Below are 24,899 nucleotides of genomic sequence, written 5' to 3'. Positions count from 1 at the left end.
TGTGTTGTTGTCTCCCATGATCCGATGAAAACCTTAAACGTAGAACTGAGAGAACCGTACCACAGTTAACGCATTTGTAAGTTTCTTTGTTAAAAAAAATTGATTTTATATAAATTTAATTTTATCAACAAATCTTCATTATCATTTCATAACCTTTACGTTTTAAAAGATACTTTTTTTGTCACATTGACTTTTATATTTTTACTCTGTTATAATTATAAATATTTTTTAAATAAAAGTTTTTATGCTTTTTAAAAATTACAAATACTTTTTAATATGTAATCATTTTCCTTTACGTAAAGTTTTATAAATATCTTGGATAAAGAGAAAAGATTGCAATTTATAAAATTTTATATTACTATCTCCAAACTTTATTATCTTTCAGCCAGAATGTCGCAAATAAAGGAATCAATCGAGGAATTTGCAATCAGTTGAGAATATTTCAAACTTTCTATAACCTCTAATGCTAGAGATTTAATTCTAGGCAAGCAAAGTAGCAACTTACTAAAACGATTAGTTTCGTTTGGGCAAATAAGCTTGCAATAACCGATTAACGTTGAAAGGTAACGCTCACGAATTTCTTCCACTTGATCGACGGCACCGAGGCCGTTTACATCTAAAGAATACTATTTAATTATATGGATGGATTTTTTTTTAAATTTTGTATTTAAAAAGAAAATTAAAAAAGAAAAAAGAAAAAAAAAAAAGAATAAATACCAGGATTGAACAAAATTACTGCCCGCATACAACCCCATTCCGTCATGTCAACCTGGAGTTCTTTCATTCTTTCGAGCGCCTTGTCAAACGTACGAGTAAGTGCCGCTTCAAAACTGTTGTCTTCAATGTTTGCACGCGACACATATAAACCAGTTTCGAGCATCAAACCGTCAGTAGACAATGAGCGAAAACATAACGCTCCAATAAGAAGCTCACTCCAGGCTGATTGAAGGACTTTAATTTGATCAGTGATATTTAGGTCACCGAAACAAGGAAGGCGACGAGCCCATTCAGCTAAGGAGACCAGCTAAGTTAAAAAAAAAAATCCCAAATCATATCAAACAGCAATAATTAAATGTCACCAAAAAACGCATGAAATAAAAAGCCTTAAAAAATATAGATAGACGAAAATATAAGCTATAAATAGAATAACCAGTATGAATGATTCTAAACTTTCGCGGAATTTCTGATCGCTGGAGAATCTCTAGTAAACTAAAAGTATACCTGTTTATCGATGGATCGACACAGATGATGAATAATGTGCGATTTTATCTCAGCAAAGTTACCAATGTGAGGATGGGCGAACTTCTCTGCATCATATATAGACTTTAAGTCAATCGAAGTAGTAGAAGATAAGTGCTCCATTTTGCTGTTTTTTTTTACTGATTTTTGTGCCGTTTTTCGCTCTTTTTCTTGTCGAATTTCCTCTAGCACACCTTGGATGAAAAAAAAAATTACCTTTAGTAATTGAATAAATAAAAATTTAAAAAAAAATCATACCTTTATATAAAAAAAATTTACATTTACCATCTTTTTTAATTCCAACTTTAAAGCATGTCGCAAGTCTACATGCTTGACAGTGGTTTCTTGTTTTTTTATTTAAACTACAGTTCCGGTGACCCAAGCATGTGTACTTACGGTTATTCTTTAATGCTCTTTTAAAGAAGCCTTGACAACTTACACAGATAACTGCGCCATGAAAGTACGAGCTTAACTTATCACCACACACCGCACAACAGCTATTATGCTTCTTAAATGACCCACGCTGTTTCTCATCGTGTACAAATTTAATACCACCGTGGTCATTGTTTGGGCTGATATTCTGTTGATGAGGAGATTGGTTTATCGAATCTATTAACCGAGATTGATTATAATGTTGAGTTCGTGAAGACATTGTGTAATTAAAAGTGGGCGACTCCTGCTTCATGTATTTATGAAGCTCCCCAATAGAAAATTCTTCCCGATGATGATCAAGATACTCCTGCTTCTCCAAAGAGTATGGATTGAAACTACATCGAGAGTAGCAAATTGAATTATTATTGTGGTAACTTTTGAATGGAGAAATAGAACAGTTTCTATTATACAAGTAGTCTCTGTGAGGATGATAGAGTGAAGGGCTTGATGCAATCAAATCAGGAGGTGATACTGAATCATTTAAAATTTCTCTTTGGAATCTTCGTCGTTGTTTCTCAGGAGAAGCAAAAACGTCGTTGCGCTTTTGGAATTCTGAACCATAAAGTTGTCTTATAGATGCTGATTTTTTAAAAGACTCTAGTTTGCATTCGCTGAGAGGAGCGTCGGAGCCATCAGTTGGTGATCTTTGACCATGAGAAAACATTTCTGATCTAGGTGAACTGACACACTCTTCAATAGATGTTCTTGGTGAAAGATCAGACGAGAACAATATCGGATTCTTGTAACCTGTAAATTATTTCAAACTTTTTTGATAAAATTACGAAAAGAATTGTTTTAAACCATCTGAAATATTCATCAACGTTTCAATAAAACAAAATTTAAACTTTAAATAAAGAGTTTTACGTAGCAAAAAAGCAGAGATGAATAAAATGTTTCTTTTATAATGAATAAATTATTTTCCGCGCCGCCTTCATCTGCTTAATTCGCAAATTTATGCCTGAATTTTCCGATCAGGTTTCTTTAAACTTTTAAAAATATGCAGTGGCATGCGACTACTGATCATTATTAATAAATATGCAACAAAAAATATTTCGTGGTTAGCGACATTCAGTTTTCAATTCAATTGTATTATACAGAAAATAAATGCATTAGTAAATGGAATTCTATTTTAAAATAGGTACTTAAGGGCTGTCTCTTGCGCTTCCATTTAACCGCTTTGGCTTTTAATACCACGATACAAAGCATTCAAAATAGGTCTAAAATCGGTTAATATTTAATATATGTAACAGAGCACACAATCAAAATTTATTACCAAACAAACGCTATTACATTTAATTTCGAAACAAATACCTCAAATTCTAAACACTAAACAAACTGGAGAGCGATTAATTTGTTTGACAAGGGATATAACAAACCTTCACTATATTCTACTTTCTTTAAAGCTTCAGTAATGAATGAAAAATCCATTTTTTAAAACAACGGCCTTTGTAAATTTTTTCGACGACGACGGTAAACTTCTAAACAAACAAATTTAGGGCAGCTAAACTAAAAAAAAAAAATAAAGTTGAAAGGTCAAAATCGATATTAGCTTTGGATGTTCTTGCCTATGTCATTCAAACAACCTCAGACAAAAATGGTTTTAAAATCTTTCGAATATAAAATTTTAGAACAAAATAAAAAAAAGCATTAATTATCTGGGAAATAATAAATGAACCTTCAATTTGATTGTAAGAGAACTCGTATAGAAAATCTTTGAAAGATAATTAAGATTTCTTATAAATAAATAAGTGCGGGGAATTTTAGAACACAAACTTGTTCAATTTGAAATTACATAACGACTATTGATATTTAAGACTTCGTGTATTAAAATGTTGCATTTAGCAATTAGTTACTTTTTAAAATTCTTTTTAGGATTTAAATTGATGAAAGACTATAAATCGAATTTCTGATTTAAAAAAGACGTGAAAGGCAAAAGATTTAAACTGGGGGCAGTAGAGGTAAGATCATATTTCCGAACGATGATACTTTTTATAAAATCGTTTTCAGCGAACGAATATTCAACCTCAGTATTTTTTTCAAGCTTTTGTGAGCAAATTCTCCAGATGAAAAAAATTAAAAAATAGCAGGGAAAAAAAAATCATAAAATAATATTAATGACCTTTTAGATAAATGAAAAGAAAAATCATATGAGAATAACAAAAAAAGAGGACCAGGTCAAAGCATATATTAAAACCTTGATCAGGATCTGAAACATTGTCGGCATCTCAGACTGATTGCTGTTTTTATATATTTGAGGTCAAACGTAATTATTACGCCATTCTTATTCATTTCTCAATAGCTAAATAATTTGAAATTTTTATTTTAACTTTTTGTGCTCTGAAAGCAAGAAAGCGAAACTTGATCTTGCTGAATGGTTTCCGATGCGGCAGATGCAACATCAAAGCGCCAAAGTTTTTTAGTTTCCATTCATTTTGTTTGGAGTTAACGAATGGTTTATTGAACCCTGCATTGGTTTCTTTATTCTCAACTGGTATTTTTTTTTTTTTAATTCAAGTTACGAAATTTTATTTTGTTTATCAAAATTGATTTCTTGTTTATAGAAAATGAGTCATTCACTTATTCAAGATATATAAAGCGTATATCGACTAAATAAACATCAATAGCTTATATAGTACATCAATATAGTACATCAATGGTACCAGATAAACATGATTAATACCAAATACTATGAATTATTCAGTATACGCGTCTTTTTAAACGATGTGTAAAAATTCAGTAAAAAACGCCGAAAGTTTAAATCAAAAGAAAATGTTTCAGTGCTCAATGTTGATTCAGTCACTTCTTCGTTATGTGAGCCATTTTAATCAAGAGAAGCATTCTTAAGTATAAAACTTTTCCTGTCTAATCCACGATGAGGAGCAGTGCAAGGGAAAGGGTTACCATCTTCCTATAATGGCTAAGTGTAGCCAACCGTTGCCTTAATTGATATTTTACAATTCAACCCTATATCTAATAAAGTCGCACTATGAAGTAGTTAATCATTAAAGAGAAAAAAAATTTTTTTTTTTGAAGTTTTGATGATGGTTGTGAAAATCAACTAAAAAAATGTAGATTTCGAAATTCAGCTGAACTTAATTTATATAGTACCGTTTTCTTACAAGCATGAAATATTTGTTAGCTCCCTTTTGGAAGCTTATACATTCCTCCCACATAGGTAAGTTCTCCATCATTGATTTTTGTGCTCAAAAACGATTTCACTTCTTCCATAGAGCAATGCGAAGATGATTCGCCGTGTGTTGCGAACATTTTTAGCATAGAATGAATTCGTTCTAAGGGAAGGCTACCTATATTCGTCAACATCCCCACAACATACGACCAGTAAATCTGGAAGAACGTGCAAATATGTAAGACAGTCATAAATAACGGTTGTCATCACAGCAACTATCAGCATCAAATAACTTACATGCAACTCTTCCTCCTTTTGGTTTTGAGAAGATGAAAGATCTTCTTCTTCCGAATCGTACGCTGTTGTGTCTAAGAAACAACATATGGTGTTTAAAAGAATAAGGATCAAACTAGCACGAGTATTAAGTTTATAAAACAACACATAAAAATGTTCTAGAAACCATCTTCGATTATGGAGAATTTACTGATTTGCTCTGTAAGGAACAATAGTATTGATTGAAATCGAAAGACAGCGCTTCTTAATTCAAAATAAATTTTGTCTAATTTTCAACATCAACAGACTAACTGCAGCCACTTATATGCTTTAAGTGGATTTAATGACGATACATACCCAGCGTACTCGATTTGTGTGGATCTTGAAAACAGATGATAAAAACAAAAATGTAATTTAAAAAAACCTTGATTATGTGATTGAAAGCAGGTTGCTGTTATAAACACATCATTTGGTCTTTCAATAATCACTCCTTGTCCCACCCAAAACGATATTCTGTTACGTAACGAGATTTTATTTACTGACGTTTCTCTTGACAACTCAGACAAATCCCATTCATCTAAAAAAATGAAATAAAACTTGTTGCGTAAATACAAAATTGTTTTTATGCTATTTGACTAAGTTCTTTCTGCTTCAGACGGCACTAATAATGATGTTTAACAACAAAAGTATTAAATAATAATCCATTTAAGTCAGCAATTAAACCACAGCTACATTTTGTGCAAACCTTTTCTTTGGAAGATCAACAGTAGAGTAGCCTGAGCAGGAGTTACATTAAATATTTTAACTCCATCTTGTAGCTCCACCTCTAATTCAACGCTACCAAGATTATGTATCCAGTCAAGAGTTCTCATTCCTTTTAATTGTTTAAATGATTCCGTGTAGTTGCCCATCAAACTAAAGATAGTTGATAAAATTCAGTATAGTTGCCTTTCAATGGAAAAAGAAAAGCGGACTAAACTAAAAATTTTAAAATGATTAACTTTTACATAAGTTTATTTTATATAAATCCTTTACAAATATTCCTTTGAAGCTAAAAATTACTACTACTATTTATTGAAGTTGAGTCAGGGATCAGAAATCTGAGAAAACATAACGCACTAAGAAAAAGGATTGAAATTACATAAACTGCAGTTAAAACCTCGAACATTTTCAATAACAAATGATAATATTTACTATATTTACGTTTTTACTTCTTCTGGAGGATCAACAGGTTCGTCTGAGAGAGTTGGCCAGAATGTCGATGATAAGATAAAAGCATTGAAGTCAATCAATTCCTGAAACCAGAAGTTTTCATTACAAATAAATGTTGTGTTTTTTAGTATCTAATATTTCATTTTAAAGTTTGAAAATTTTTGTATAGTGATTTTTAGAATGATAGCTTTAAATGATGTAAGCAGTAGAAGCAGACGTTTTTTTCCGATGTAAAATTAACATAAAAGTGCATTTTAGATGTTATTATAATTAATTATAATAACATATCATTTTTATTAGGTTTGTTATTAGAATTTAATTATGAAAAAAATGAACAAAAGATGAAAAATTAATTTTTCATCTTTAATTTATTTTTTCCCTAATCAAATTCTACTTAAAAGTTATCAAAAAACACATTTCCTACTTAAATTCATAAAATATTTAATGAATGAATACAATTCAGAAAATATTCAGAAAGTGCGTTCCTTATTACTTAGCAGCGTCGCCTAAAATTTACAACAGTAATAACAAAATATTTTTCTAAACTTCTTTTCTAATTCAAATTTGAAATACTTATGTAACAAACGAACTTTTAATATATCTATCTATCAACCTAGTAGTATAGTCTTTTTTTTCTTTTTCTGTTTGAACAGGTACAAGATTAGATTCTGGGCATGTCAGTAATTTTTTCTTTCAATATAATTTATAATAATGTTAAACTTTTAAAAATGTTAAAACTCGAGTCATCTTTATTGTACCGCATTTACTATAGGAAATTCATTGTAGAAGAAAGAAATTAAATGTTGTCAACCTGTTTGATTGTATGTTTTTCCTTTGTGGCATCATCCTTAATTAATCTGTTAATTCTCTGTGAATCTTGAATATCTTTTAACATTATATCACAAAAATGTAGATGATTTTCACCAAATCGACGTTTCAACAACTCTAAATACCGCCGCTGAAATATATATATATATATATACACATACAATTTTTTACTTGCTCTACAATAATAGTAGCATCAAGTAACAACACACAAAAAAAATATTATTCACCTCATTAGTAATATCATAAGTAAAGTTTGTTAAAATACGATCAGCTAACAAAATTCTATACTGAGATACAAACATGTCTTGACTACCATAGACATTTACAAGAATGTTTATTATATCTGCAGTCCTTTGTTTTCTCGAAGATAAATCTGTAAACATAGAAAAATTATAACATATTTGGAACACTTTAAATATTACAAAACAAAAAAATAAAAAGCATAACATGAACACTAAATGAAAACAAAACTCTCCGCTCTTTAAGCATCTATCTAAACTTTCTGACCAAAAGCTTTTTAAAAGTATTTATGAATTCTGAAGCCAGTAACCTGTTTTTGCATCTATTGGGTCAGGAACCCAATCTTCACCATCTGATTCATCATCTGAATTGTATCCACCAGATACATCATTACTAATAAGTTCCTGGAAGAGTTTCAGTTTAAAAATTTTTAAAAAAGTGTACATGCATACATACATACATACATACATACATACATACATACATACATACATACATACATACATACATACATACATACATATATGTTTATATATATACATATATGCACATGGTATAATAAACATAGAATTGTTATAAATATAATAAACATATAAAACAATTATTCAATAATATATATCTTTTACTAGAGTACTGTTCATATCTGTATTTACATCTAAATTTACAAAATCCCGTTATTTTTTACTTATATACCTTTTTAATAATTATATATAATAAGAAATTAATATATATGTATAATAAACATGGTATAATATATAGATAATGTTTATAGAAATTAATGTATATGTATAATAAACATGGTATGATAAACCTAAAACTTACTGTTTATTTACTTACTAATTAAAAGTTCATTAAAACTGTAAAAATTTTTTTAGTTAACTTTAATTACTTGAATATGGGTAAATAATTTCAGCAACAATGCACAGACAACTAAGCAGAACAGTTAATACCTCAACTAAATCAGGTCCCGATTCTTCATCAGTAATGCAGGTTATAATGCATTTAACTGTATCTTCCCTGCTTCTAAAAGTAAACACTGAAATGCTAATTACAAGATTGAGCACAGCAAAAGAAAGTTTTACAGAATATTTTAAACAAAAAACATTTTAGTATAGATATCAGTAAGAAGGAAATATTATTGAAAGATGAAGAAAAAGTTTAACCTTAAACAGCATAAAAATTGATTAAAAATTACTTAAATTTCTTTTTGAAAAAAAAAATTTTTTAATATGTTTAAAATATTTTTTTTTTCCTTTTAAAGTTGCATAAAATAAAACAATTATTCCATAAATATATCTTTTACTAGACTGCTGTTCATATTTGCATTTACACATAAATTTACAAAAATACCCTGTCATCTTATACTTAATATATACTTTTAATAAACATATATGTAGAAGTTAATATATATTTTTAAAAAGTATATAGACAAAAAATTTTTACACACATCACAAAACTGATTAACAAACAATTCAAGTAATTTTGAGACATTTATGCCACCTCAAATACTCTCTTAATGGTGCACAGACATTTTCTAAAATTACTCCTGCTGGATCCAGTTCTCGTAATGTTCGAATGGCAGAGACATATTGAGTTAGAATGTCATCTGTATTAACAGCAGGATGTAGAAGCCGATTTTCAAACCTGATAAAAATAGCAGCATAAATCTTAAAAAGCACATGTTTAAATAATAATAATTATAATAACCACATAAATTTCTTATATACATACAGAAGAAATTATAATTTTTTATATACAACAAGCAGAAAGTGATTAAAAAAACTGATATTTACTTTAAAATGATGTATTACTATTACTTATTTATAACTGAGACTATTATTTATTGATTCTATAAATAAATAATTTACCTAAGGATTTATAATATTTTTAAATTTCATATAGAAAGGGGGCTTACCCTGATCCAATAAGAGGGGGAGTATAATTTTACATAATTTTTAGCAAATATTCAATCTGTATTTTTCTCTAGATATTAAATAAGTTTATTATGAAACCATAAATTAGCTCATTATTAAGTGATGGCATGTACTTTGTTTACAGTCCATCAACTGATCTTCAATTAAATTCTTTTGTCTTGTTATCTTGTATTGTTTATTTTAAATCAAAATATTGCTAACCATTGTCAGAGACAAGATGTCAAAATCAACTAGGTTTAAAACAAGGGAGTATTTTTTTTTGAAGAAACAGAACTTAAAGAGTGTTTTCTTAAAGTAGAAATTATTCTCTGCTTTCCGTTTGGAAAATCTACAAAATAACTCCAACACAAAAGAGTATTGCTTGTGCAATTGATCATATAGAAAAGTTTTCTGGTCTTTCTAACTGTCCAGAAAATTGCATTATATTTGCAGTAAAGAAACCTTGAATAGACAGAGTTTATAAAAATGGGATGTCTGACTACAGTATGAGGTAGGTCCATAGAAATACCATATCTGTGGGAGGCAACTTTTTTTTATAATAAGTGGTCCTTTAACTTAGAAGTACATTTTTATTTTCATGTTGAACAACATTTGTTAAATTATTATTATACAATGCAGTGTGTGAGGTGGGCATGACTGTGCAGGAGTACAATTATAGTTTCTATATATACTTTTGAGATCCAAGGATCTGTATAAGGTGACCCTCAGGAAAAAAGATAAACAGTATACCCAGAAAATGAAGAAAAGACAACAGTGAAGATTGAAACATAAGCAATTAGCTCAAAGAAATGAACAGTTTATTGAGAGATATTCCCATGGTAACAGTTTCTAAAAATATTTGATGCTTTGATTGCATGCATGTACAGGTTTGATTTTAGGTTCAGGAAAATGTTACACAACATAAAAGAAGAGTTAAAAGAACTGCTGAGGAACCACTTTTCCCCATAATAGCTCACTGATGGAAAAATCATTGAAGATATCACTGATGGAAAGAGATAGGTTTGCTTTCTCAGCTCAGTATAATACTTTAGCTAAGGTATTGGATGATAATGGATGTGATGATGTGAAGGAATTATGTTTTGGTATAACTGCCTCAAATACTGGAAGACCTTCTGGAACTAATATCAGGTTTCTATTCACTGAGATAAAGGATTTTATTTTACTGAGGCTTACTTGTAGAAGGCATATTTACAAACTTCATATCAAACATTACTGGGAGCGGATTAACACAGGCAAAGCAGCAGCATCAGAAAATTCAATGTCTAAACACTTTTAGACAAACTGGAATGAAACCAAGGATAACATTGATCCTTCCAAATTGGTAAGATTTAATTTCAATTCCATCAGCAATACCTTCTTGACAACATAGGTTGAAGAAGCTATACAGTTCTGCAAGATTGTATGGAAAATGATATTTCCCAGAGGACATTAAAGGGAGTGATTGGAACTTACCTAAATGTAATTGTGTCCTGAATGGTTTTCCATTTCAGCTTCAGGTTATGTTTCTCATTCTTGGTTCATGACAAATTCTATTTACTATCTAAAGATTATGATTTTAGGCATGCTGCTGCATCATGATTTGACTTTTCCTCAAAAAAAAAAAAAAGAGTTAAAAGGAATGGGGAGGGTTTATTTTTGCTTCTGTCTGTTTTTTACTCTGTCTGGTTTTTGAGAACTGCATTGCCCTCAGCAATAGTATCTCTAGATGAGATCTTGGTTCCACAAGCCCTCCTAGACCTTGAAACTCCTAATGCATTGTAAAAAAACATTGCAAATACTTTTTTCTTTAAACCTATTCCTAGTCAGTTTCAACATTCAGAAAAGATAAACTGTTTAAACATTGTAATGTTCAAAAACCTTTTGTTTTGAATAACAGTTTGTATGTATTTCAAAGAAAAAAGACAATGAAAAAAATGCTACCTCTTAAACAGAAGGAAAAAGATATCAAATCAGAAAAATTAGGAGAGTCTGTGAAAAAAAAAATATGTGAAAGTATTGAAGTCAACAAATAAAACATGGATGGCTAAATATCCTTTAGATTTAAAAACAAGCTCTCTGTCCATTACCAGAAATACTTACAAGTTTTTCAGGTTAGACTTAACACTATTTTCATTCTGATTGACATTCTGATTGACATTTAAATCTTTGAAAGTTGGTTTAAAGTTTTAACTTAATTTGTGTCTTGCATTTTAAGGTATCACTTGAGAACTACTGATAGTTCCTATAAAGAGTTTTCTAAAGACTTATAGCTAGTGAGATCTTGAGCCCAGAGGCAATTGGTTTGAAAATATCTCAATTTCATTCACTAATTAATTCTGTGAGTTTTCCATTAGTGCTACTTCAAGTTGTTGGTCCACTAATTGTGATGTTGACAGTTTGCATTTGCAGCAACCATTTGTGACATGATAAATTTACTTGTTCAAAATTTACATAGCTGCACTGAGTAGTAATAACAACTACATGCTTTTTGTCTGTCACAAAACTTATCTAAATGGAGTTTTTATGCTGAAAGTTTCAATTGTCACATTTACAATGAATCTTTTCTACAAACAAATTTTGGGTGACATGGTTATTGCCAGTAGTAGCACAGCTACTACTTGCATTCAATCTTTAACACATCCATTGGGACATCCAATGTTCAGCAAGAAGCTGCAGAAAAACAAAAAATTAAGTGAAATATCTGAAACAAAAGGATAATAAATGGAAAAAAAACCCTGGTAAATTTATGTAACATTCTACTTATTTGATGAAAAACTAGCTATGAGTCTTGATAACAAAAGAATCAGCTATCAAGGAGCTGCAATCAATCTGGCTGAAATCATAATTTCAAAACACATTAACTATTGAGAAACTAATTGCCAGTAAACTGCGAATAAATATTTCTGTAAGGGTAGTTAATGAGCAAAACATAGGGGAGGTCTCATGAACAAATATAATCAACTTCTTACAATATGATAAAAAAACAGAAGCAATACTTCATTCTTTGATTTTATACTTATATACACCAATACTCACGCTTTCTTTAGAGATTCTGTAAGATACTGCCGAGTTTGTGTTTTGTATATGCATTCCTGTAATAATAAAGTTTAAAAAAAAATCTATTAGAAATGTTCTTAAAAAGTTCACAGTTTTAAAAAAAAAAACAAAAAAAAAACAAAAAAATCAGAACAAACCTTAAGATCATTAATTGCTGGTAGAGAATCTGGGTATTCAACTATTATCTCAAAAAGTTCTGAGATCCTGAATAAAAAAATGAGTAGAAAAGTATTAGGAATCTTTTAATTGAATAAAAGTAAAAACACTCTTTATTCACACATGCATCACATGCAGACAGTGTATATCATACATATTAGAGCTTCAAACAGATTACCTCAATTCTGCAAATACTTTATGTACAAAAAATATCAACTTTGGTTTCCAATCTTCAACTGTGAAATAGTCTTTTAAAGCATGGGAAAAGTTCGAATCTGAAATTAGAAAATTTTATCTTGAATGAAATATGAAGATTCTAGAATAAAAACCTTTTAATAAAAAACTGCAAAGCTGAAATTAAAAAAAAAAATTCTCATGACAAAAATGATAAAGAAAAGTCTCACACACAAAAAATGATAAAAATAATAACTTATGTAATTTAATAAAAATCCAACAAAAAAACCTAGATTACTAGTAAAATTCCTGCTATTATTTACCATACCAAGTATAATAGTCCTGGAAATAATGTCCTAATAATCCAGAATAATAACTAATAAAAAATGAAATGTTATAAGCTTTTAAATAATTAAATAGATTAAGTGAGATTGAATGCATAAAAACACAACAAAGTAGAGAAAAAACAAGCAAAAAACATTTGAAAAAAAAACTTACTACAAGTACAAAATTGCAGCCAATTAAGTAAACCTCTTTCAGTCCATTCCAATATTCTCTCTAACCAAGGCTCAAAAAATTGGCCTTTACAGTGCTTTTCTATAAACTTTGATAGCTAAAAAGAAAAACTACAAAACTATTCTAGAGTTAGAAAACTCTTCAAAACAACCATTCAATGCCTAGCTTTGGCAACCTAAAATAGTAACCATATTTACCTTTGCTACATTCATTTTTACTAATAATACTTAAAACATTGAAGCTTTTTTTTTTTTTTTAACATAATGTTGCTAACAGAAAAAAATCAATGACCAAGTATCAAAAAGGTAATTCATTTTGATTACCGAAATTTCATTAAAAATGAAGTTTTCAATTGTTGATACTTATCTGATTTATTCATTTTTTATAACTTAAAAAAATTGAAATGGCATGCAAATTAACCATTTTACAGAACTTAATTCCCATATAAAAGTTGCATTTTACAGAACTTAATTCCCATATAAAAGTTGCATATCTGAATTGCACAACTGTCTAATGTGGCATATTTAGAGAGGATTTTGTGGTACTTTGAGAAACCAAATTCACTAAATCTGGTTTTTCTACAAATAAAAAAGCTAACACGTTTTGCGCTCTAGAGCCTAATCTGGTTGAGAATTTTTATAGAGCAGCTCACATGTGACTGATTGTGAGTCAAACAAAAGTTGTAAAACTTAAACATTAAAAAACTTTCACCATTTAGCATCATTTATTAATTCTGCATAAGCTACATCGCAGAGCAGGCTTGTGAAGCCACAATTTATTTTCACATCTCAGATCAGTTCTGGTTATTTATAATTATCACTTCTAACTAATTAAATGGTGTAATGCAGAAAATATTTTTTGAATTATACTGTTTCAACCACTTGCTCAACCAAACTTTGTAAAAGCCTGTAGCAAACTATTACCTATGCACCATTCTAAACCATTTCTTTATTTGAACAAAGTATTTAAACAAAAATTACACAAGATTTGTTTAGAAATATCACAAGAAAAAGCTACTTGTTTGTATGCCACAGAAATAACAGCTGGAAAGAGCACATGTTCATATAATCCTAGCTTGTATAAAACCTCAGTCAGTGAGGAGTATAGTGTTAAGATATTTTCGCATCTGCAACAATCAGTGTCTTGATTGCATGTAATACAATATCCATCATCTAGATCATTTTCCTCAATTTCAGTTTTGTCTTTTAAATCTAAATGTGATACAACCAAAAATAAAATTAACTAGCAGAAACTTATATTTTGAACAGTTATACTAAACAGTATTAATAAAAATATATAATAAAAAAACAAACATTAACTTGCAAACTTAATTGGATTTAATAGGATTTTGTAACTAAACTTACAAAGATTTGAAAGTTAAGTTTTAAAGAACATAGTCATTAGAAAAAATAGTCTGGAAACCATTATTTATTTTTACTTTTAACTTGAAAACTTCAAATATTTATTTTTACTTTTAACTTGAAAAAAATGATCAGCTGGATCTATATATAACTTTTAAAATGGCAAATTTTGCAAGTGATTTTCTAAATGTTTACATTATATCAATATTGATGTGGTTTCCAAAGCTTCTGAAATAAAAAATAATGATAATGAAAATACTAAACAGTATACATTTGATTGTGTCCTAAAAGTGTACAAGATATATATGGGTCTAAAAGATACAGATGAAATAAAACCTGTAAAATGTCAAAATTTCTTTTCCATATATATTTAAGGCAGAGTTTCCGCAACTACTGAAATCAAAAATTATAATTGAATGTGTAAGCATTTGTTAGAAGGAGATGTCATCTGATACTAGAAAGTGAACTATTTACATATATAACGTAACTTAAGTCATTTCTTAAAGTTATTTGACAGGTAATTAGCTCACTATATTATAGTCATCATCTTGAAACTCTTGTAAAACTGTGTGAATTAAAAAGTAATTGCCTAGAGTAATGCAGACAGTGGACAATAACTATGTCCATGACAAGGCCATTAATACTGTGATACAAAAAAGGCTATTTTTATATTAAAATATAACTATTTGACATATTTAATGTGTTTCATTCTATTTCTATTTAATAAGTTTAAAATAATAGAAAAACTAGTTACCTTAATTACTACCAGTGTTACTATGTGTAATTCAAAATAGTTTCTAAACTCAAGCTCGAACAAATGAAATAATGCAGTCAATTAATTCATACTTAACATTTGACACTACTTACTGGTAGATATACTTTCTTATGTAAGAATGCAGAGACTGTTTGTTGGTCATTCTTTTATAGCTGCTATAGTAACATGTTTTGAAAATTTTGAGGTTAAAAATGTTTGTTTTTTTTTAATTCTCAGAATTTCAAACTGGAAATTTGGCAAAATAAGCAAACAGATTCAAGTTATTTGAACAAAATATATATTAATCTGATAGAACAATAATAAGGTATAAAGTTGCTAAAAATGAAAATTTGTGCTACAAAAAACCATTCACTTTTCTAATAATTAGAAAAATTCACTGTAATTGGCTTTTTTTCTTAGATTTTTTCAGTTGTCAATGCTCTTTTCTTTTAACTTTTTAAAGAGGAGTATACTCAAATACGATCTTTAACAGAGTGAAGGTCACAAATGTGAATTTCTTCAGATAACGATTGATGTACCTTTGTGCACCCTCAATTTAAAACAACCAATTATAGCAAAATTCTCATCAGATATTACAAGAAAAAGCAATTATAAAATAAATTCCTTCATTTATAAGTAACATTTTTCTATGCAGGCTTAGAAGTCTGGGCTTGACAAAAATGGTATTAAAGAGTTCTAGACTGCTAATTCTTAACTATGTTAAGAGTTAACAAATTTTGTGAAGGCCTGATGAAAATTAATAGCAGACCAGTGAAACTATCCTAAGCTTGCTTATCAGTAGAAAGAATATGAAATTTATTTTACTTCTAAAATGAAAATCCTTGTAAGTGATAACTATTTTTTGTTCATTCAAAGTCATCTTTCAAAAAAAATCGGAAAAATGAATTCAAATACCTTCAAACAGCTGCTTGTTGTAGGAGCAGTAAACCTCAAATGAGTACTCATAAAGACCAGATACTTTTTCCCCAAGAGATAATGGTTTTTTCAGCAAAAATATTGCTTCTAATGTAAGAAGTTTCCTACAAACAAAGCAGCAAATAAATAAAAATAAAAATTAATAAATAAAAATTAACAAATAAATAAAAAAAAAAAATTCAATGTAGAAAAGGTTTTATGTAAATGGCCTAACAAAATAAAAACAGGATTTTTTTTAATAATCAAAAACATGGAAAACAAAAAACAAAAAAATTTAAATTTTTTTTTGAAAGTTTACATACTTTTCATAAGACAAAATGTTATTTGTTTCAATCCATGATTTTAAGTTTTCATAAAGTTGGGTGAAAAGTTTCAAGTAAAACATGCATATTTCTTCTCCTGAACAGTCTATAATCTGTACATGAAAAATAACAAATTGATTTTTGCATTAAGTAATTACATTTTGTTAAATTTTTTTTTTTATTCAAGTTATATGGAATAAAACTACAAACAACTTAAATGAGACATGAGAACGAGAACTAGAAAACCAAATATCTTGGGATCAATGCAACCTGAAGGGTAACCCCAAGACAGATCCAAATAATATTTCCATTAAAGTAAATATAAATCAAATCCAAAACAATTTTGGATTTTGGTATACAAACTCGATCAAAGTTCTAAGGAACTCATTTGTTGTATAAAGATTTTTTTAAAAAAAACAACAAACCCCTTCATTCTTTTCTTTATAGAGTTGAACAAAAGTCTCGGTATATTCTTCTACTAACTGCCATTCATTGCTCATGTTTCCTTTGTAAAAACTGATTATCAAAAAAAAAATTTACACTAGATGCTACTTCTTTATGTTAACACCTGTTTCAAAAGTTGTTTTTTTCTGCCACCCCATTCTAAAAACAAATTTGTAAAACAAAATAATTAAATCTTGTTAAATACGGATACACATAAATGTCATTAGTAAATGAGACTAAAAACAATCATAAAACAGATTATTTATTACACAAGTATGTAATAGGCCCCTATGTAGCTTAGAAACTTGAATTGAACCAGAAATGCAATTTGTGATTTGATTTGAGCCTATTTTCTTTATGCGAACCATGAATAAAATTTTTCAGTTCCAGTCGAGAAGAAAAAAAAAAATCAATATACTGGTTTATTTAATTTCACTTGGGCTCAACAAGTTATACCAGTTAATAAAAATAAATACTTTATTCTAAATAGCTTAGCACAGCCAACTTTCCAAATAAAAAATCAGGCCTCTTAGAAAATAAAACTCTTTTGCCTAAATTATCTTAAACCAAATGTTGTTTGGAAAATTTTAGATTTTTGCTTATGTTAAAATGCAATTTGAGATGCAATTTGAGATGCAATTTGGTTTTTGAACCTATACACAATTTGAGATTAAGCTTAATAAAAAATATCTTGACTCATAGGGGCTTAGTATATAACTATGATAAAACATTAAATCACCTTTAATGCTAAAATTACTTTAGAATATTCTCTTAAATATTTGATTAAATCTTTCTTTAAATAAAATTCAATAGAACCATGAGTTAGAAAACTTTGTCAACAAAGTTTCAGCAGAAAAAATCAAAGAATTTTAAAAAAAAAATTTTTCAAATATTAAAAAAAAAAAAAAAAACTACGATAAGAACTATAAATGAATGACTATAACAGTTTTCTAAACTTAAATTCATACAGCATTTAATTCCTGAATGGTTTACTTTTTCTTTTTGACATGCTTTATTTTAGTTTAATAAAAAACATTTCAAAGTATTATACTTGAAAAACTTGGTTAAAAATAAAAAAGCCATGTAAAAAACTAAACTAGTAAAAAACATTGTATTTGCGTATGATAACATACGTAGGATACCGTACATTTTATTTGTAGAAAAAAAACACACACGGAAAAAGTCAATGTAAAAATTTAATCAAGAAAAGTTACCCAAACACAACAAGTGCTACAAAACATAAAAACTAATAAAAAATTACAATAAATTACAGCAGAGCAGCCTTCTTTGTAGATTAAGTAACCATCATAATAATAAAATAACAACAAAAAAAAAAAACATTTGAAATGCAATTTTAGCTAAACATTTTATCTTTAAAGACAAAATTTAGGTCTAAAAAAATTAACCAAAAAGAAACAAAAAAAATTAAAATTGGAACAACAACAACAAATTTCTCACTTTAAAACTTTAAAATATAAATTTGGATGTAGCAGAACTCTACAAAAGCTAGACAATTTGTTTAAACTAAGTGTATTTATAATACACATAATACTGCATATGTAACATATATTACATATATAACATCACTTACATAGATACAAATATATTGCATATATAATATACAACCACATTGTAATTTTTTACTTGAAAAATAATTTGCTTTTAAACACCTTTATCTTTTAAAGTTCAGATGAATTAAAGCTGTTAAGCAAATTTTTGGGTACAATTTGTACTTCTTCTTCTTCATCTTCACTGGAAGTTGAAAACAGACGTGATCGCACAGCCATATCAGCTAAAGGAGCAGTAGGTGGAGAACAGTCCATTGAAGCATTTAAAGAGTTTTTGGGGGTTGTTGTATCAGATGATATTTTCCATTTTTCTTTATTTATAGACCCTGACAATGCATTTTGTTTATCTTTAATGACATTTTGAAAAAGAGGACTTCCTTTAGATAACTCTATATTGTTGCGTAAACAGATAGGAGACAATTGGGTAGAACTTTTTTGTGTTTGGGTAAAGAAATCACATTTAGAATTGAAATTAGTTTTTGGTGATGATGTGAGATGAGTTTGAATAGGTTTTTTATGTTTACTAGTAAAAATCCCCAAAAGAAAAAACCAAAACATACTAAATATCAAGCACAGAAAATGAAATGGCTTAGAAATTATTGCCAAGATCTTTTTTGATCCTCTGTTCCACTCAGCTTGCTTGACACAAGGCCATGCAAGAATTTCATCAATAGTTGGCCTCAAATGAGGATTAGAGTTCATTAAATTTGTAATTAACAAAATTAAATCATCAGAGAGCCCCTGAGTAAATTCGACAGGAAGTTCATTGTTTCTTAAACGATGCCATAATGCACCATTATTTGGCAATTCCAAACTACATGCTAGCTCAAGAATAGTTATTCCTAAACTAAATATATCTGCAGCCTTTGAAAAATGTCCTTCCATTATTTCAGGAGCTAAGTATTTTGAGTCACCATCTAAAGCATCACTCAAATCTCTAGAGAGTTCAACAACTAAGCCAAAATCTCCAATTTTATATCGCCCATCATGTCCTAAGAATAAATTAGCAGGTTTTATATCCATATGAACAAATTGAGAATCATGAATATGTTTTAGTCCTCTGCATAAATCTACAATCATATTCCATATTTCCTTTTCTTCGACTACTTGTACATTCTCTGCATACTCTTTTAAACTCATTTCACATAATTCAGTTTGGATATACAAAAAATTACGTTCCTCCCATGCTTTGTAGAATTGGACACAATTTTTATGTCCTTGTAGTAACTCGTTTTTTTTTACTTCTTCCAACCTTTGTTTTCTGTCAAAATCTCCTCGAAAACAATCCCTGGATTTTTTTACAGCATATAGCTTACCATCATCTTTACTTTGAACTTTGTAAACTTCCCCAAAAGATCCAGATCCAAGTTTTGATAACTTTGTAAAACATTGATCAAAATATAATTTGTCAAGATTTTTGTATGAAGGGCTTGCTATGCTAACGGAACCATTTTTTAATGCAGGTTGACGAAAGCTTACTGATAAAGCTCCAGGTGTAGATGAATTTCGGTGTCTTAATATTCTACTTGTAGGTGGAATAGATTTTATTGGAGATTTTGGCATAAGATAGCTTTCCTGGTGATTGGAACCACTTTTTTTACGCGAGAATGTTAACTCATCGATAATAATAGGAATTGGACGAGGTGTGCTTGTTGTCATGCTTAAATAAAGGATAAAGTTAACTATTTTGCTCTATAATAACTGTTTAATTAACAACCTAAGATGATAACTACCTACCTTCCTGTTTATAATTAAGTTATATAAGAACTAATAGCACTTTGTTTCATCAAGTTTTCACTTAATAAAATAAATAATGATAAATATTGTTTTGCAGGTCTCTAACGTGCAATAATTAAGGTATAAGAGCGTTAAAAAATAACAACGAAAAATCAAACGGCGCGGCCTGATGCGAGATGTATATTGGAAAAGTGGCATGATAAATTAAAGTCATACGAGTGTTAAAATTCGGGGAGGGGGGGGGGGGGGCTTAACTTTTTACAAATAATTACTTTAATTAGTTAACAAAATGCAAACAAATGTTGTGAAAACTTTCTAAACTAATTTAACAGAATATTAAGTATTTTCGGGTGCTGAAACCGCATCTGTTTTTAGTTTTTTTGTATCACCTAAAATTCTCTCACAACATAACCTCGATTGTATTTAAAAATAGGTCAATAAGCCCCTTTAAGTTACACTACTTTAATTACAAAATCATCACATATATATAACAAAAGTTCTTAGAAGATTTTTTAGAACCACAATTAGCCATAGTTGGGGCAATAGGCAAAAAACTGAAAAGCGAGGTTATATTGACTGAAAGAAAACGAACCCCTGTAAGCAAAGAAGTAGAACAAGACGAAGAAAAAATAAGAGTACTGAGGGTGCCATTTACCCCTTCTGTTAATCTATTTTCATTTAAACTTACTGCATGTTTTAGTAAATTAAAATGCACAGATATTAGAGTTAAAAAATGGGTATTGTATTTCGTATATTTAAATGCAAAAAGATGGTAATACGACTTTTGTTATTGTTTTTCGGATTCAGCTCACCTAAAATTATAAGAGTTATGTAAAATCTTTAAAGGTTTAAAAAGCTGCTTTCGGGCTAAGAACGCGTTGAGCGATAACTAGTTCTATTACTTGGCTCTTTTTCTTGTTTTTCTTCTTTTTTTTTTTTCATTTTTTAAAAATTTAAAAACGCACTGTGGCAAATTTAGAAACTTTTGAGCCAATAATCAATTAAAGCTAAGAGACTTTTAATACAGGAAACATGCAAGTGTTAAATATTATAATGATAAAACACGAAGACAATAACTAAAAACTTGTTGATACTTGTTGAAGTATCAACAACAAAACCAATGTAATCTTCTTTCTTTTTGTTTGTTTTGTTTTTTTTTTAATTTTCACCTTTTTCGTGTAATGATAAAAAAATTTTAATTAGGATTTTGACAATAACTAGAAAACCTTTCAGCGATTGGAATGTTTTATACAAAGATGTATATAAGATATAAGATATAAGATGTCTGTAAGATATATATATATAAGATATTTTTTTGGGAGGAAGGAAATCCCTAAGAAGTGGCACAAACAACTCATGTAAGCGGTGGATGTAGTGGATTACTTTTTCATAGCTTTGAAAAAAACAAAGTTGGTTGTTTGAAATAGAGCTGCAGTATAGGTAAGTGATTCAAAACGGTACTCTTCGACCAAAATTCTCTTTATTTTAACACGTTTTATTGCAATCCGTAATTAGGTAGAACTTGTTCAACTGCAATGTTTTTCGCTTTTTCTTATATTTTTGACGTAAATGTTTGCGACGTTTCTCAAAAGAAAGAAATTTACAACAGAATAGAGAAATCCTTTCTATCAATCAATAACTCATGTTTTGGTTATGTTGCATGGGAACTAAGAGAAAATAAAAAGTTATTTTTTCTAAAGTTACTATTTCTACTAAAGAATTAATTAATAGTAAAAACACTAAAATAAAAATGACAGCGATGACATCATGAATAATTTAACGACTAAATTTGTTTTATAACTCAATTTATTATATAAATATCTATATAATATTACTATCAAACTTGTATTATACAATTATATCAGTATCAATTATACAACTATTTATAACTTAAAACTTACAAGGTCTAAATTAAAACCTAAGTTGTAACGAATTATTTTCAGAAGAAGGAAACGTCTCAATAGGCATTAAATTGAAATAATTTATTTTATATAAAATTTCTTTTGGTATAAATTTTAAATTTGGGTATAAATTTTAAAAAAGTTCTTAAATCATCAATTAGTTTACTACTTTTAAAACTGTTAAAATAACGCTATTGTCAATCTTTTGAACTCTTAAAATTAAGCGACGGGGATAATCTTGATCTTACTGCTTCTGTGAAGAGCTTTGAAGGTTTTGCAAAAATAGCGGCTGGTTTACATAAAGTTTTTTAAGATACAAAGACGTAAAAATTACTAGAAATTTTTTTTATTTAACTATTCTTGCATTTTTTTACTTTCATTTTTTATGTAATAACTTTTTATAGAAAAATATTTAAATCATTCTTTCTTTGTGGAACCCACAATGTTAAAGTTTTAAATGGGGGAAGTTCTTTTGTTTTTTTTTTTGGATTCAGTTGAAAGGCTTTTTAGATAAGTTCAAAAAAAATTGTTAATCCGAATTTTTTAACATTTACATTTTTTTAATTGTTAAGTTTGATGGATTTTTTTCAGCAAAGTTCATTGAAAATTATTAAAACCACATTTAAAAATGGGAAAGTACGTCGAATATGGTGAATATTGTGAAAATCAGTAGTAAATATAGTTAATATTTGTGAAATCACAAAAGCGAAATCTGCTCGTCAACTTGGAGAATCTAAACAACTTGTATGAAAATGGATCGAGATAAAAGCACCCAGGGGAACTTTTAAAACAAATCCCAGAACTACCAAGAACGTCGAATGTTGAAAAGTGATGTTTATCTTACTACAAATCAGATTACTTCTGAATATAACAAATATCTGATTTAACTGTAAGAAGGCGTTTACATGATAACAATTTATTTTTGTCATGTAAACGTCTTTTCACATTTAATGTTTTTGATTTTTTTGTTGAAAACATTAGGTTTCAAAAAAGAACCGGATGGATTGATTAAAATTCAGTATTTGCACTGAGCTAAACAAGATTAAAGGAAAGTGTTGTTGAGTGATGAAAGCAAATACGATTTTTTTTCATTTGTACCTATTGAGTATTTTAGATATCCAGAAAGCAAAAGAGAAGAAATACATGATTCAACTACCTCCGCGTTTTACGGAATGTACACCGTACCGACCGTAAAACACGGACGTGTTCGTGCCATGGGATTTTTTTTTCCTGTGATTGTATTGGGCTGTTAATTCAAACTTTTTTGTTTGGAGAAAAATTAATTGCAATCACATGTCAAAGCAAGAATGCTTCAAAAGAAAGGCTACTAATAATCTGATAAAGTTAGTATTTTGGACTTGTTTAGCCAAAGTTTCCACCTAGTTCCCCTTGAACATTTATTGGAAAAGCTTCATTCTCTAAGTTAGAGAAGAAAACTATTTTTCTGTTCTTACTTTTCTATTTTTGTTTTTAAAACAAAAATAGAAAAGTAAGCTCATAAACAACCTAATAAAACTTGTCGACTCAATAAATCAAATATGTGCTGTTGTGTTGTTTTAAAAGGATATGGCCTTCAAAAATTGACTAATATAATTATAAATTTCATAAATTTTGATTGGTATCTTCATTTTTTCACATCTTTTTTTTTCTTTAAAGAAAAAATACTTTTAAGCAATCTAATTATTTACATAAAATAATTATTACTTAAACAATATTTAAATAACTTACATAATAATGTATTAATGTATAATAATTATAACAATAATTTATATTTAAAAAAAGTTAAATATTTTGTAAATCAGTTATACTTATTTCAAAAAATAAAATTAGTTTTAGACTTAAGACTTCTCAGATTTGTAAATTGTAGTAAATTTTATAAATTGTTCTGTCAATTTGTAAATAATAAATCTCAAAACTCTTGAGGCCAAGTCGAATGGATCAAGATCAACAAGAATTTGTATCGAGAACCAAATCTCTTTATCTTGTTGGTAAAAAAAATATTTTTTTCAATAAAAAACCGTGTTGTTGCTAAAAAATATAAAGTCGATAAGCAACTTGTAATTGGTATAAACAATATTGTTAGGACAATATAGTGAATAAAAAATATTGTAAATCTTGGTATATTAAATGGTTATGTTATCATACTTAACTTATTATTTTCTTTCCTAACAATTTGATGTAACCTTCTCATGCATAATTGTTCGATAAGAAATTTTAAAAAATTTTATTAACGTGCAAGCGACCAAAAGTGAATTCACAGTAAACTCAATGTTTGCTGTTTTAAACTTGAGTTGTTTTTTGGGTCGCTGATTTTAAAAACAAATATTATATACATATGTCCTTAGCTCAACTATTCCAAAGACGTAGGAAACATGGATATCATATATATATATATCCTCCTTGTTGCCAAAGTAAAAGTTTAACTATCAAAAGATCCACACAAGTAATCCATTTGTACACATCATTTCTGAACAAATCTTGTACTTTATTTATCCGTTCATATTCCTCTTTGAGATGTACAGAGCGACCAATAGAAACAGCACCAAGTAAACTTCCGTTTTGTAACACACACGTTAGTCTGTTCTTCGAACTATTTATAAAATGACGCCATTTGTTTAGGTCATTTTTTGACGTCCATTGCATTCAAATGTCCGGCCACATCACAACAATAGGAAAGGTCATTAAGAGTTTATAAGGCCTTTTTCCTTAATACGAAACAAATGTTACTT

At 28.6% G+C, this 24,899-nt stretch overlaps 3 protein-coding genes and 1 pseudogene across 11 annotated transcripts; 1 reads left to right on the top strand and 3 right to left on the bottom strand.

Moving 5' to 3' along the window:
* Window positions 1–339: 339 nt before the first annotated feature.
* On the bottom strand, window positions 340–4,100 carry LOC145181726 (retinoic acid receptor RXR-alpha-B-like). 5 transcript variants are annotated; one of them, XM_090071301.1, is made up of 6 exons: window positions 3,866–4,100; window positions 3,048–3,149; window positions 1,525–2,418; window positions 1,222–1,433; window positions 718–1,024; window positions 340–616 (listed from the first exon to the last, which is right to left on the bottom strand). In XM_090071301.1, exons 2-6 carry the CDS (start codon window positions 3,097–3,099, stop codon window positions 375–377), a joined length of 1,707 nt encoding a protein of 568 aa, XP_089927427.1. In that variant the 5' UTR covers window positions 3,100–3,149; window positions 3,866–4,100; the 3' UTR covers window positions 340–374. The 5 variants fall into 5 exon arrangements, with proteins under 5 accessions (XP_089927427.1, XP_089927428.1, XP_079913004.2 ...); XM_090071302.1 differs by lacking the exon at window positions 3,866–4,100 and adding an exon at window positions 3,791–3,808; XM_080056878.2 differs by lacking the exon at window positions 3,866–4,100 and having other exon boundaries at window positions 2,983–3,149.
* A 644-nt stretch (window positions 4,101–4,744) lies between these two features.
* On the bottom strand, window positions 4,745–17,998 carry LOC145181049 (anaphase-promoting complex subunit 2-like). Of its 5 annotated transcripts, XM_090071298.1 has the most exons (19): window positions 17,933–17,998; window positions 16,946–17,123; window positions 16,521–16,633; window positions 16,198–16,322; window positions 14,185–14,378; window positions 13,150–13,264; window positions 12,656–12,752; window positions 12,459–12,525; window positions 12,301–12,356; window positions 8,852–8,995; window positions 8,302–8,374; window positions 7,662–7,755; window positions 7,339–7,484; window positions 7,095–7,241; window positions 6,275–6,366; window positions 5,817–5,986; window positions 5,496–5,648; window positions 5,096–5,166; window positions 4,745–5,016 (listed from the first exon to the last, which is right to left on the bottom strand). In XM_090071298.1, exons 2-19 carry the CDS (start codon window positions 17,018–17,020, stop codon window positions 4,807–4,809), a joined length of 2,142 nt encoding a protein of 713 aa, XP_089927424.1. In that variant the 5' UTR covers window positions 17,021–17,123; window positions 17,933–17,998; the 3' UTR covers window positions 4,745–4,806. The 5 variants fall into 5 exon arrangements, 3 of the variants coding, with proteins under 3 accessions (XP_089927424.1, XP_089927423.1, XP_089927425.1); XR_016446805.1 differs by lacking the exon at window positions 17,933–17,998 and having other exon boundaries at window positions 6,266–6,366; window positions 16,946–17,167; XR_016446804.1 differs by lacking the exon at window positions 17,933–17,998 and having other exon boundaries at window positions 6,283–6,366; window positions 16,946–17,167.
* LOC149879150 (uncharacterized) lies at window positions 10,074–11,297 on the top strand (annotated as a pseudogene).
* Window positions 17,999–18,142: 144 nt separating the features above from the next.
* On the bottom strand, window positions 18,143–20,465 carry LOC145181257 (membrane-associated tyrosine- and threonine-specific cdc2-inhibitory kinase-like). The gene is made up of 2 exons (XM_090071303.1): window positions 20,270–20,465; window positions 18,143–20,192 (listed from the first exon to the last, which is right to left on the bottom strand). The coding sequence occupies exon 2, from the start codon at window positions 20,189–20,191 to the stop codon at window positions 18,644–18,646; it is 1,548 nt and encodes a 515-aa protein (XP_089927429.1). The 5' UTR covers window position 20,192; window positions 20,270–20,465; the 3' UTR covers window positions 18,143–18,643.
* Window positions 20,466–24,899: the final 4,434 nt, after the last annotated feature.

The sequence above is a fragment of the Hydra viridissima genome, unplaced genomic scaffold, assembly GCF_058129835.1.
Source record: "Hydra viridissima isolate aposymbiotic clone 2 unplaced genomic scaffold, HvirCarnegie_v1 scaffold_14, whole genome shotgun sequence".
Taxonomy (NCBI): Eukaryota; Metazoa; Cnidaria; class Hydrozoa; order Anthoathecata; family Hydridae; genus Hydra; species Hydra viridissima.
The sequence above is the reverse complement of the archived record's forward strand: the minus strand, read 5'-3'. Positions and strand labels throughout refer to the sequence as shown.